General features: G+C 28.9%; 1 protein-coding gene across 2 annotated transcripts in view; it reads right to left on the bottom strand.

The window, feature by feature from the left end:
• Positions 1–2791: 2791 nt before the first annotated feature.
• Ir8a (Ionotropic receptor 8a) overlaps positions 2792–15636 on the bottom strand; it is a 77922-nt gene continuing 65077 nt past the window's right edge. The window contains exons 12-17 of one of the 2 annotated variants that reach the window (XM_067051766.1): positions 10505–10688; positions 7948–8069; positions 7161–7308; positions 5048–5217; positions 4437–4558; positions 2792–3118 (exon numbers count right to left, since the gene is read on the bottom strand). In XM_067051766.1, the coding sequence (XP_066907867.1) occupies positions 2859–3118; positions 4437–4558; positions 5048–5217; positions 7161–7308; positions 7948–8069; positions 10505–10688 (1006 nt within the window). In that variant the 3' untranslated portion in view covers positions 2792–2858. The remainder of the gene's footprint in view (positions 3119–4436; positions 4559–5047; positions 5218–7160; positions 7309–7947; positions 8070–10504; positions 10689–15636) is intronic. The other variant, XR_010844619.1, reaches the window with a different exon arrangement.

The raw sequence follows: 15636 nt of genomic DNA, 5'->3' as shown, positions 1-15636 counted from the left end.
ATATCTTTGTCGAAATAATGTATATATACATTATTTTCTTGAGAGTGGTTAACTTTAATTGAATTGCGAATTTCTTTCATCCTTTACTCTCAACCTAGTTTATTCACTCTCCGATGTTTGGCCCTCAAGGAGACAACCTTATAATTCATTAGTCACATTAATTAAAAATAGTTTTCTCCATGGCAGGCTGATTGCCCAAGTCAACAATAAATTTGTATTCTTTTATTTCATCAAAATTAATTATATAACAATTTACTTCTTTAAACAAATTCACAATTGATTACAACTATTATTAGAAAATCTACTTTCAAAAATGTCAAAAAGCTATTGTTTTTTCTATTCTCATTAAATAAGACAGGATAAGAACCCTTTCTAGGACAAATTTAATCAATTTGACAAAATTTTGATGTATTATTTAGTGGTATTAATAAAAAAACTCCCTAATCAGTAAGTTGACACCTTATTCTTTCAAGGGCTTCAGTTGTATTAAAAGTTTATAGTTTATAAACTAGCAGAGCACAATGAAAAACGAAAGAAACACCTTCTTCCAATTAATAGATTTAAGAAAATTTAATTTTTAAGAAATATAATAATACTGATGTAGCTTTAAATTTATTGTTATTTATTAATATACTTGCCTGAGCTCTTCAACAGCTTTGTTCTACAAAATGTTTCTTAAGGAAAATTTTATTTTTTTAACACTAATATATTTAAGCACTTTCTTGTTTGTTTATTTAGAAATTAAGGCGTAAAACCCACCGGTCATCAACACCAAGCACTATCTTGAATGGTTTTGAAAATCAATCGAAAAAGTAGTATATCAATGGTGAATCATTCATCAAGTTTTCTTTTGTTCTAGGCTTAATAATTAATTGTTTTTTTAACAGATAGTTTCTTAAAATCTGTAAGAAAGCAAATTTCTTAGCATCATATTGTTATAACCATTATTTCTCATAATAAAATTTGGTAGTTCTTCTCCACTTGATTAATATTTTAAGTCAAAGTTATTAAAAATTAAACTTCAAAATAAGAAAAAGGAAAGACAATAAAGTAGAATAAAGTTAGTGATGAGAGAGAAATGGTTTATTTTGAAGTAATGCAGCTAAAATACATATTTGGTTGCTACAGCATACTAACCAATCTACTACAAGACATGACATAAATATATATTGTTATAGTTTTTCTTTTCATTATTCCTATTTATTATAATAACTTTATTATAAACTGTTTAGTTGTTTGATTTTAATTCTTTTTTTTCATTCTCAATCTTCCTATTTTTTTCTTTTCTAGTGGTTCTTCACTAATGGTGAACTCGTTAAAAATTGTTACATTAATGAAAAAAATAAATAAAAACATAATCAAATGTTAAAAATTTCAGGTTTGAACACTAACAAACAAAAATGGGTATAAAAATAAATAAAGAAATTGACAGATTAAAATATAATTGTATTAAATTAATAATTATCCTCTTGGTTAATTACCATGCAAGTGATGATGGATACTATTGTTCACTAAAATTGCAACATCTTGTAGGTTAATACCTAGTTCTTTCTGGAAAGCTCCTTTTTCAATTTAGAATTGTTTCGCAAGATCCAAAGCAGAGGTCTGTCATGATGAATTCTCTCTCTCTGTGAAAGTCTCATGAAATTTCTCTTTTAGGAAAAAGGATACACTTCTCAATAAATGTTCTTATTTTCTCTTTCTACTCCATCTACTTGATCAAAATATTCAAGCAGATGTAGTAGAAAGATGTTCCGTTGCTAAGGAATGTGACAATATCTGCATATATTTTGGATCTGTAAGTTTCAATATAATAAACCCCCTCAAAGCAGGTGAATTTCTTTTCTTAAAGAACTTCATCAATTCATATCTGAACCTATGGTGACTGTGTGTTTGAGGAAGGAGTTATAGGAGGAATTTTGTAGTAGAAAATAAGTTTTATTATTTTATTTGTGAAGAAAACAGTAGATGGCGACACTGCTTCGGACATGGGGCTGCTTGGCTTTCCTGTGTTTAGAGCTCAGTCGATTGTTTGCATTTGTTCAGAAACATACTCTTTGTCTCTTTTTTTATAAAACCCTCCTTAAAAATCCATAACACATTTTTCCTGCACATGGGCTAGTGTTTCAAATTTGCAGCCTCATTTGCGACAGAGGGACCCAACTTTTCTCTGCTGTCTGTTGGCTCCCAGAACTCAACACAGGGTGAATATTTATTATTACATTTTAAGACATTAGATCATTCCAAACCCGAAAGTAACTAAAAAACTAATTTTTTTCTAAATCATCATTATCTAGACCAATTTAAACTTTTACTAATTCTTATACCTCTGTAAATCTTAAAGATGAAAAAGTTAACACTGCCTTAGACAATGTTAGCTGAGTAAGCATTGAAACTACTGAAGGACTTAATAGTATAAATTAACTTTTTAAAGAGAAAACAGTTTTAAAACTAAAAATAACTGCATATAAAATGCTAAACATTCATTACAAATCTGTTTTGATTTTTCAGGTCCTGTTTAATCAAGAAAAAATGGCCAAAAAAAAATACTATTCGGTTGATGGATCTTCATGTCCGTTACATGAAAACAAGACTCGAAGAAAAATCTGGAGTTACTTCATTGCAAGGCGTCATCTGATGTTAAAGGTAGGTCCCATTTACTAACATTTTCAAAATGATAAGATTATAAATTTAGTTAACATGATGAACAAAGAGTTTTTATGAAACATTATGACAAAAAATTATTTGAATAAGTCATTGGGTAAATTAATAGGGTAAGCATTGGTAGTAATAAATCAAAATATATTTATTAATATAACATCTACAATTGTTACTTCTTTTTTCAAAGAATTATTTAATTAATAAAGCTGTCCTCTCGGATAGACAGTTATTTGTTTGACTTTTGGTTTTGTAGCCAGCAAAGACGCCTTTCTGTTGGCAAAGTTGTGATGGCCAAATTCCTTTGTTGTGAAAATTTCGTCTCTAATTATCGACTGAAGTTGTTGTTGTCCTTTCATTGTTACTTGGTTTTTAGATTTCTTCTTATGATACCAAACTTCTGCTCCAAGAGTTAGAAGTGCTATGAAAAGCCCAACTAATGTTGCAATGAAAACACCACCTGAAATAAATAGTTAAAACTATGTATGCATAATTTATAATAAAAAATTATAGGCCATTGCCAATAATTATAGGTCAATGAAGATTAATTATATTTTTTACAGTCAATTCTGGCTAATTTGAAGCTCTATAAATTGAAAACCTCTAAAAACTTAAACTTAAACGAGAAACTCAATAAATTATGACAATTCTGTGATCCCTTGAGAAAACCTCTGAATCTAAGAGAGCTAATGCAATCCTCAGTATCACAAAGAAAATATTACATGATCTAACACTCAATAAATCAAAATAGTACCTATTTTATCTCTCTGAGCTTTATCTCTATATTTCCGAATTTACAATATTTGTGTTTGTTTTAGAAGTCAAGATTTTTTTAAAAAAATGTTTGTCCATTGTTTACCAACCATTCTCTTCTCCTATTCCATTGAAAAATTAGTTCAAATCACCATATCAATCCAGTTTTAGGATACCTCCCTCAACTCTGTAAACATTTCAAAACAATAAAACTGCATTTTGAAGGTAAGTTCCTGCAATCGAAGGGAGAGGATTGCCACATGACTTTCCCCTGCTCAAGACATGCTTAATTACTAGGCTTTTTCAATGTAGACAGAACAATATTCCTATCAGAGGATCGTTACTCAAAGGAATAGTTCAATAAAACATAACTAATTTAGGGAAACTCTCTATTATCCGAAAACATCTGTAAATCGAAGTTTTTACTGGGGCCTTTGGAATAACTGAAGCATATTAATGAAAGAAAGTGCATGCAATCAAATAAGTACATATTAAAACCAAATAGAGTAATGAAAAATAGAAAGATACATAACAAATTTTAACGAAATGTGTTTGAACTAAATAAATTTAAACAAAATAAGAATTTTAATAAGTAATTGTTTTTATTAATTTATTTTTTTTAATATCATGTTATTTAAATAAATTTATGTATGCGTTTCCTATTTTAATATTTATTTTTTTATTTGTTACTTCATTTCTTCCCAACGTGAACATATAGCTTTTACTCATTATTGATATACTGTTTATAGTCTTGATGAAGAAAGTATTATATTTAGTTGACTTATTGTTTAATTTTTTTTATGAACCCCTTCCTAGTCATTTCTGACATACGGAGTGGGGGGGAGGGAGTTTATTTAGAGGTAACCAACCTGTTCTAATCGGACCAGACCAGACCAGATCCTCCTCAGACCACCTCAGTTACGGTTCACTTATTCTTTACCTAATCAGTTTAGGAACTGATTTAGATCCGTATTGTATTTGAATCCACGGTGTAGCAAGGAATTTTATAATGAATGTAAACTTACCCAAACTTTCTAATGTGATTCCTTCATCCTCATCAACATTGTCACATTTTGACTTGATTGTTGAATTCCAATATTTTGAAGCCGTGGCTTCAAAAAATCTTTCTCTTTGTAAATCTAAAATCCTGTAATATGAATTTTTTTGTGTTAAATAAAATATCCAAGATAATAGCGAAAAAATATACAATATTAAAACATTGTTTTGTTTTTTTAACACTGTTCTTTTTTTCTAATTTATTTCATAAAAAGTAAAACTTAAAATGGATTAAAAAAAATTCATGAACTTCTTTATGATAAATATCATTTCAATAATTTTGTTTACTACAGTTAATTTAAAATGATACTGTAAATTTTTAATGTATTCAATCCAGTAACTCTAGAAAAAAAAAAACAGTGTTATGAAATTTCTTTCAGCCAGGATCTTAAAATATTAATAAAAAGTATATTTAATATATTTCTAAATAATTTTCATAACCATAAATGGTAACATTATTTCATGGAGATTTTTAAGTTCTTTCCAAGGCTAATTACCATATTTCTTCTTCATCAGTTGTGAAAGTAAAATCTAACAGTTAAGTAACAGACAAAATGAAAAGAAGAATAAAGTCAAGTACCTACGGCTAATTTCTTCATTGAGGTGTGAACCTTGTTGGACAGCAACAGCGTAAGGCTGTTCAGCGAATGGTTCTCCGATCAAAGTGAGGTTACAGTTCTTAAATACATGATATTTCAGTTCTAATAGATCATGTATCAATGCGAATTCAGCCTGTTCACTTTCTATTACCTAAAATCAGCCAAATTAGATTTTCCTATTTTTTAAAAACTTAATGATTAAAATTTACATTTAAAAATCAACATAATTTTAAAGAAAAAAATATCACTTGAAAATCTTTCCAATAATGTCACAGTTTCTAATCATTAATATTCACAATTCTCAGTCATTAAATAATAATTTTTTATGATTTTATCAGTATCCATTGAAAACCTATTCCATCACAAAAATCAATGATGGGTTAATTTTATTGATCATTCCATTGTATTTAAAAATTTATTTCAGAAAGAAACATAAATTTATAAAAGGAGATGGTGAGTGGTGTAATAAAAAAGAACCAAAAAATAGTTGAAATTTTTTTCTTGACCGCACCTCTCTAACCATCTCCTTCATATTCACTTACGATCAATAATTTATGTAACTTATAATAAGTAAGCTATATTTTTAGTTTGGTCTCCTGTTGGTATCAAAACGATTTGTTTTTTAGGATTTTTTTTTTTTTTTACAAAATATAGTTTTTTTTTTCATTCTTCTCCAATAATCCTCCTTTTATTATTAACAAACAATTACACATATACAATAAAAAAATAATATATATGCAAAAATAACGATATAAAAGTCCTTTTCTTTTCTTAGAGGCATTATAATTATAATGATAAGTAGGCTACATCTGTATGCATCTGTAGGCGGTAATAGGTATTTGTATAGATGGGTTTGGGAAGGTGTTTTGTACCCTAGTGTCAAGAAATCATTTCTCTGATAAAACCTTGAGGATTTTAACCACTTGATAAAGTTATTGTTGTGAACCTGCTTCCACGGATATGGAATCGTCTAGTTTGATTGATAATTATGGTTACTAAGAGTCACATAACAAAGCCTAAAGCTTCCCTGAATAAATGATCTAAAGCAAAGAGAATTTTTCAAATTTAGTTAATAGTTTCTATACGTAGCACATTTAAATATTCTCTTCAACTGTTTATATTAGCTATTTTATTTTTGGGCAGATTTTATTATTTTCAAACCTTCCCTGGACCATGAATATGATGTAGTTATTTGGTACAGTAGTTTGCACATTAATATTACTAGTTGACTCCCTTTCTATATTTTTATTGTTTAGTCAAATCATACAATGTTTTATCTTGCCCACATTTAAATCCGATGAAGCCTTGTCACGTGGGGCGAAACGTTGGTTTCTATTAAATTGTCTTTTTTACTATTGTTTTTATTTTTGTACATTGTACCTTTATTGACTGCCACTAGGACTATCTTCCAACAATCTATTAATATTAATAATTTTATTTTTGATAATTACTTTTTATTTTATTTTTCACATTATTTCAATTTATTTACATTCAAATTTTATTTAATTATCCTATTTATGGTGACTAAATTTCCATTATGTTCGTAAATTAAGATTATTCTTGGGAACAACACCAGAAAAAAGATTATTTTACTCTTCTTCAAAGGGATGTAGAGTCAAGAATTATTTTTGTTCTTATTTATATTATAACCGGGAAGGTTGTTACGGGAGGACCAGTGGTGTGTCATCCCCTCAATGATTTGAAAACCCGAAAGGTTGGGAAATTTGTGATTTGAAAACCTATTTTAAACAGTGAAAATTCAAGTAACAACTTTATTTAAAAAAGTTATAGTAATAAAATTTCTTGAATGCTATTTTGAGAAGTCAGTTTTCCCAAAATTTTTATGAAAAGAGCAAATATCACTGAATACATAGAGAACCTCGATTAGGGAACCTTGGTTGGGAAATCGGGTTAAAAATGTTGGGAAATTTTAATTTTTGAACTTTCCTCCCACCAATGATTCATTGCAGCTATGCCCTTGGATATAAGATCAAGTTTTTTAATCAACTATTTAAAAAATGGAAAGAACACTGTAGGTAGAAATAGCCTGATTCATATTTATACTTTTTTGTTAAAATATTTTTTATAAATTACTTTTCTTAGCCCTTCTTGAATATTTGCCACTGGACCAGCCTTCTCAATAGCATTAAGAATGTGGCCATATTGTTCTTTGATCGGATAATCCCATACCCTGAACTGAGATTGGTCACTAGAGCTGTTCAGGGTTATTTCCTTCCAGTACCTGTAACATTTTCTTTTTAAATATCAATTTAAAATTATTGTTCTAAACATATGCAAGTTAATGTAAAATAACAATTTCATATTTTGGTTATAGTAACTTAGCTAAACTAAAATCCAAACAGATATTAAAAAACCGAATATTTTAAATAGATCTAGTGGGCAGTAGAATATGTTTTGTTATAATTTGGTTAGTAATTTTAAGTTTATTAGTAAAAGTTGTTTATAATTTTACAATTTGACTTCTGTAGCTAATAAGACCAGATATTCCCCAAATTTGTCATGGAATACGTAACTGTTCTTTTGAATGGTGGAATGTAATCTCAAAAACATAAAAACCAATAAATTAAAAACTGTAATAATTTATTTAATGGAAGCTACTCAAAATCCTGTCAGGATGAAGATGGATGTTAAGTTTTCATCCTCTGGCACTGATCTTTTTAATGAAATGAATTGTTTTATAAAAGATATTGAGAGGTATGTTTACAAATGGCACCAGAGATTGATAAACAATGGTTACGAATGTTCAAATCAGCAAGATATGTTTTAGCTCTCCCACATAGCAAAGCTACAGTTGGGACTATTTTCTATTAGTAATAGGACTATTTAGATTTTAAAAAAAGAATAACAGGAGTATCATTACTTGTATAGAGTTTCCTCTGCAAATTTCATATTTCTAAAATAATTATGCGCATCTGAATCTTTGACAACTGTGTAGTTTATTCTCGACTGACGGGCCAAGTGTTTTAAGGATTGTACTGGAGACTGTAAAATATTCATTAAAAAAGTATTAGCAATAATATAATGAAAATATTAAAGAAAAACAATCATTATAATAATTTCATGTTTGAAATCTTAATTTGAACATATTCATCCACTTATTCGAAAAATATTTCATATTAAAAGACTGGTTGACTCCATGTAATTAATGAAGGAAGATGGTCAAAACAAGTTACTCAAAAGAGCAAAAAACAACCACGAAAGAGCGTTTTTCCCCACTTTGCTGGGCTTCATCAGCACTAAATAAAACAAGTCACAAACATTATAAAGTATGATAAGACTATAATAATATAGATTGAAAGTTATAGAAAAAAGATATAAAGATGAGTGAAGTAAAATAATATAATTTGAATATAATAATTATAATAATATAAATTGAAATAAACAGAATAAATATTAAAAACAAATAAAGTGATGAATAAAAGAATTAAAAATGTATCATTGGAACAGTAATTATGGAAAAAAAAGTAATAACAGATATGGTAAAAAAGAAGGAAAGAGGAGTAAAGAAATAAAGTGTAAGCATGGTGCAATAACAAATGAATCAAGGAGATAGATAACATGAGGAAATAAATTAATAATATTGAACAATTTTAACCTGAGTCATAACAGATAGAAAATAAGCCGATAACAAAAATTTGAAGGAAGGAGTGTGGTGAGTGTTGACAGTCATATAATGTTTATAAAAGAAGAAGAATATAATAACAATAAAAATAAAAGGAGATTAAAACAATTGTATAAAGTTTAATCATAAATTTAGAAGAATATATAAACAAGAGAAAAAATATATTCAATCTTAAGTTACCTAAAATCTGAAAACACCCTCTACCCCATCATTTCTAATATCCATGAATCTTCTGCTAAACTCAATAAATTCCTTCCTTCAAATTCTTAGCCATGATAATTCCTACATCATCCTAAATTCCTTTCACTTCAGAGAAAAATCCTTCTACATCCTGGACAACTTAATCTTATCCTCTTTTAATGCTGAAAGCCTTTTTTACCAACATATCTATTGAAAAAATCCTTCATATTGTAAAGAAAATCTGGATCTAAACTGAACCTCATACCATTCTTAACCTTACCTCCTCTACTGCAGATCTGGATACCATAAATTCTAGGATGCAGATTTCTTGACTTGGCATGAGAAATTCCCTTGCTACTGATATTTATAATATAGGTCTTAATAACCTCAACTCCTTTATTCCCTCATGGGATTATTTTTATTAATACTTTGATGACATCTTTCTTATTCTCAACCCCCCATCATCAAAAAATCTAAATTTTTCAAACTTGTCTAAGAGAGTTCTATCAATGACTTTATTGATTTTTCTGCAACAAAACTGCTATTACAAATCATGATTTTGTGAAAAATTGATACATGATGGAATAACAGTTCATTTTCTGTTTTAAAACAGCAAAAAATATAAAAATAAGCCAAAATTATCAAACCAAATTTTTTGTTATTGACCTGTATTTTACATTTGTACAATTTTTTATATTATACCATTACGTCTGCTGATGAAGCCCTGCAATGTGGGACAAAACGTGTGGGTATAATAAATAATTTTTCTATTTTGATTGTTCTCTTTTGATCACCATACGGATCATCTTTCATTTAAAATATTTAAAAAAAATGTAGAGATAAATTTTCTCTAAGCATGTCAGAATTATTTATTAAGCAACCAATTAAATTTATAAATTTTTTTTACTCAATTGGATGTTATGTGAACTCATTCCTTCCGATTTATTTCTTTAATTGTTATAGATCTACACTTCGGGGCTCTTCCCCATCCTCTGGGTCATACTAACTAATCTGTATTTTTAGTCTTTTAATATCGATGGCTCACTTCACAATGGTTCTAAGTATATTTCCATTAGCTTTACAAAAAATATAATTAAAGGTTCTCTTCTCTCTTTTATGAAAAGTTGTAATTTTTCTAAAAGAGAGAACCTTTAATTGTATTATTTCTAAAGTTTGTGGAAATGTACTAAGCACAACTGTGAAGTAAGCCATTAATATTTGCATGTATTACATATTTTGTTATTAATTAAGAAGCTTAGAATATGTATATATAATTTCAAATGACAGTCCAAGTTATATGTGATAGTGAAGTAAAATCTTTGAAGCACTGTACATAGACCATTTGAATAAGTCACGATATCCCTGAGAATGGAGGTAAAGCCCCGCAATGTTGATCTGTAACTATTAAATAAATAAATAGGAAGAATGATTTCACATGTCCCCAAAAAAATTCTAGTAATAAAAAACTGATTTTTAAAGTCAAAGTATACTTTATTTTTTCCATCATAATTTAAAATTTGAAATTAATAAAATGATGCTTTACTTAATAATACAGTAGTAGTTTCGCTAAAACTTTGTGTATATATAAAGGATTGATTATATTTAGAAATCGTACTTGCATCCTTTCTACAGTTAGGAAAGCAGCAAGGTTAGCCGTAAATGTTGCCAGCATAAGAACCACAAAAAGCCAATATGCAGCTACTAGTGTTCTTGCAGAAAGGGACTTAGGGGCTTCTCCTCCACCTTGTGGTGTAAAAGAAGTCACTGCAAACCAGAAACTTTCTTTCAATGTAAAGTCTCTGCAAACATTAAAAAAATTTATCAGTACTATTCAGTAAATAAGTAAATTTAATTTCTGGAAGATTAATATTAATAATAAAATGAAAAAATAAACCAACTGTGTTATGAAAATTCTATCTCATTTGCGTTCTCATGACTTCATTCATCTGTATAATCTCAAAGGTTGTGACAGTAGTAGCCACATGATGTTAGTCATGTTTGCCTTCAGCTATAGTGCTCTCGCTAAGGATGTTTCAAATCCGAAGATGAAGTAATATTATTTTATGAAGTCAGGATTTGAACGTCCTATATTGGGATGAAGAGCTTAGGTCGTTTTTTTTTAAAGTGTTCATTTTATATATGATGAATTAATTACTGATTGTGGATATTATATGAAGGGACCGAGTTCACAATGAAAGGATTCATCAGGAACTGCAGATAGACCCACTGAGAGAGCTCCTGGAAACTAGTAACCTAAAGTGGTTCGGCCATGTTATCAGGATGGACGACCACAGAGATCCTCTAAAGACTATGGAATATGTCCCAGATGGCAGAAGATCTAGGAGCCACCCAAGGGTATCTCATATCTACATTGAGATCTACTCATAGGATATCTTAACTACATTGAGCAACACAGTAGGGCGAGGAGAAAGGATCTCCGACAGGTGAGGAACCCAGCTAGAAATAAGGAAGAATGCAATTACTGGCTGAATGCTCCTGTATGCTGAGTGGCATTAAAGAGGAAAGCTTAAGAAGAACAAGAAGGATATTACATGAGAAGACTGTCAGGGATGTGGTCTGTATAAAATACAAATAAGTTTATTATTTATTTTATTAATAACAATGTTTCGGCCTTCATCATGGCTAAATAATAAATCATGACAATACTAATTAAAAAAAGTAAAAAAAGAAGATATAGCAAATATAAATGCATACATATGAAAACCAGTTAATAAATACATGTAAAAAATGGAAATTATTTTCACTTTTATGATAATTTTCATATTTTGCATGTATTTACTAAATGGATTTTCATATGTATTGTTTTCTTTTTCTCCCCTCTTTCATAATTTTAATATTACTATAATCTCATACTGCTTTTATCTTCTTATATTTTACATCTTCTTATACTTATACTTTACATTTTCACCTCATACTATTTATGTATCTTTATTATTTGTTATCTTATATTTTTTTTGTTGTTTTTACTTTTATTAATTATGGTTTTTATCTTTTTTCTATACTTAGCCCGAATGATTACCTGAAATTCTGGCCGAAACATTAGTACTAATAAAATAAATAATAAACTTGTATACAATCAATGTACTCTTCACTGATTGGACCCCTGAGCATTCTCCTCCTCATACATTTTATATAGAAGGAAGGTGCTATTGATTAAAATCTAAGTAATATAAAATAATCAAATATATGGAGAGCCAACTATTGTTTTTTTTGCAAGAAGACTAACAGGTGAAGTGCTGGCATGAATCTTCAGTTTTTATTCACCAGAGAAGATTAGGTTAAAAAAAATTAAGAATGTAAAGTCTCAAATTTTTCTTAAGAGTATTTGCAGAAATAAATAATGTTAAATAAAACTGGAAGAGATGGATAGAAAGGGGAGTTGAGTTTAAAAGCTTCAAAACCTTAACCAAGCAATATTATTCAGATTTTCTTCTACTCTGCCGTCTCTGAGTAAAAATATTTATTTTAATTTATTTTATTTTATTTATTTATTTATTTTATTTTTTTATTTATGTTCAAATACACAGCTTTTATAAATACGTAAAAGAATCTAGCTATAAAAATTCAGGTATGGGACATAAAATACAACGGAAACATTTGAGACTCGACTACAAAATATTATTAGATTTAATTTGTATACCTCATACAAGTCCTTACCCTTATCCATCAATAAATCTTCTACATCTTTCTTTGAACATTACTTATTTCTTTATCTTCTTAATTATCACTCTAACTCACCTAAATGAACATTACCTATGCTTGATCATTTATTGACAAGTCTTTAAACATAAAGTCACAAATATATGTTTAATAATATATCGAGACAATATATTTCATTACTTATTTTAGTCTGTTCATTTGTTAAATTAATTTATGTTACTTTTTCTTTTCTTAATTATTTTGTTGCTCCCTTTATCTATTTGTTTTTATGAAAGAAATATGGTCCGGGTAAGGTCAAAAAAACTCAAATAGTAGAATTATACTATTTTATTGAGCCAACGTTTCTTTGTTTTTATAATTTAGGCACCAGAGTTTATAAAGAAAGCTTTCTCATTTATTTATTTTAATCTATTGTATCTGTATTTCTAAGTCAATTTAACTTTACTTACCTAAAAAATGGAAAGGGTCAAGGTTACTGCTCAAGGTACAGAGCTCCTAGCTGCTGTGGCTGCATTCAAACTCAGCTGTAGCAGATAATAATGACCCAGCCTCTATAAAATGGGCAACTGATCCTTCAATGGAATGGGGATGTGTACTATCACCTTTCTACACAACTGTTTGTTAAGAAAGTGTTCTTCCTTATCAATTACAGAACCCAAGACCCCCCTTCGATAGATCAAAAGTTATGGGCAGTCCATAGCTTAGGTGGTTAGGAACAGATCTTACCAATTTGAGAATAATGGTAGGTGCCTGTTCGAATCCAGCCTGGAGTGTTGAATTTTTTCATTGAGTGGCAGACAAAAACTTGACCCTCACCATGAATGGTATAGGTTGGTCACCTGTAGATAACCTCCCCCCTGTATATCAGATCTGTTATGTTCTCACATAGCAATCTCTTCCAGAATGTGTACACAGTTTAGCTCAATGCAGCAGTGGGACATCTCATTATTAACAATAATTATCTTAAAAAATAAAATTATTTAAAAAATGTGATAGTTAATAAAATTTTAAAAAATTCCAACATTACTTTGCTCGTCTCACATTAATAATAAGTAAAAAACAGCTAAAAAGTTGAAGTACAATTTTCTGAGAACTCGTGGATCCATAGATGAATCGCTGTTGCCATGAGGTAGCAATATGTGTTGCTTCTTTTATATTCTCCAATATAAATCTCTCTTTCAACATGATCAAATCTTAAACAGACAACTATCGGTTGGTGTAGTATATTCACTTCCTTATCTTTGATTCTGAACCACATGATTTCCCACTGGTTGCGAGCCATCTTTCATCCTGTAAGGATAATTGAACCCAAATATGTAATAAGAAACCAACTAGGATTTCAAAGATTTTCATACCTACAGTAATAACACAAGGTTATTGTTTTTATCTATTGTTAAGGTTTTATCTATACCAAATAGTGGTATAGAGGGCCCACACACCCATGAGTTTTTTCAGAACAATTCAAATTCTTGAAAAAATTTCAATATTGCACATAAACCACAAAGTCACACTAATGCCAGTTGGTACAATATTGTATATTTGGATTAAAATGAAGCAGAAAGTTAAAAAATGCAAATTTCATGAGGGAAAATGGTTTATTGGTAGGAAACAGGTCTGTATCTTATCCTAAAATTGTCAAATACAAGAATGCGATAATTCCTGCAAGTTCCATTATTTATATCTTGTAGAAATTTCAAAATAAGTAGAAGTGAAAACCCCATTTACTCCAAGGACAATGAGTAGCTATTCCTTTCTATTGTAAAATGTGGCTTGCTGTTCTTAGTGAGTTTTTTATTTATTATTCTAGTTCATATATCTTGTAGATGTAGCCTCTATAAATAACAATCTATTTATCATTATACTTTCCTGCTCATTGATGGCAAATTGTTTAAAACTAAAACAATATCATGAAATTTACATATATTTTTAACAAAAATATTTTTACACATTGTTGGTCATAATTTAAACAAAACTTGTGTTCTAACTATGAATTATACTAATCTATCTAATAAGGTTGCTTTGCTTAGATAATGGCGCAACTTTAAAAAAAATTCTAATTTGTACTTTACATAATCCACAGATTGTACTGAAGACCATTGTTATTCTGGGACAAGGATAGTTTTGGGACAGTCAGTTACCTTAGTCTACAGTACTATCTTTGGGATCCATCCAAAATAAAATAAAACCTCTATTTTATAAATTGAGCCACTATCAAAGTAGAGCAGCAATATTTTCAGTTTAAATAAACCATATAAAATAAAAATTATTAGTTATATAAAATATATTCTAAAATTTAACTAAATTTGGTATAATATAAAAAATATAACACTTCATTCTACCTAACAGTAATTAGATGACGGATTAATTGCTACTATCTAATACTTCAAAAACAAATTTTAAGATTAAATATCTCTTTTTAATGATACACATTTTTACCAAATCAGTGCCACTAAGTCAGTGGTTCCTCTTTGGTAACTCTTAAAAGTATGCGAACCACTAAGCCAGAAATTGTACCATAGGTGGCACAAAACCACTACCAATTTGGGCCAAGAGAGTCTCTTAGGTCTTTTTAATATTTAATGATTAGGTTGTTTAAAAGTACATTCTTAGGCACTTTAATAAACTTTCATTTAATATTAATAGATCAGGTAAAGTAAACAATAAAATAATTTATCAAAAATATGGGTTAATATGAATCTATAATAATAATAATAATAATAAAATATGACCCTTCCAAAAGTTCTCATGGACCACTGGCTAGGAGCCATTACATTAAAGTAACACTACTATTTACAGAGGTGTTTTGTCACTTAACTTAATACAGTAATTATGTAAGATGCAGGCAGCAAGAACTACATCAGTCTCACACCTATCCAGTAACTTCAGTCTTGGGAATCTTGAAAGCAAGTAATCAAATGTTTCTGTCAATATACCTAAAACGAATTCATGCACTATATTATAAAGTTGTTTCTCATTGGACGTCTGGTCAGGCCCTTCTTTATAAGGTACGATGACATTCTTTTTATATTTCTGAGGAACTTTGAAATGTTCAGAAATGATAACAAA

This window comes from Halyomorpha halys, unplaced genomic scaffold (assembly GCF_000696795.3).
Source record: "Halyomorpha halys isolate HHAL.00 unplaced genomic scaffold, Hhal_1.1 Scaffold230.1, whole genome shotgun sequence".
Classification (NCBI taxonomy): Eukaryota; Metazoa; Arthropoda; class Insecta; order Hemiptera; family Pentatomidae; genus Halyomorpha; species Halyomorpha halys.
The sequence above is the reverse complement of the archived record's forward strand: the minus strand, read 5'-3'. Positions and strand labels throughout refer to the sequence as shown.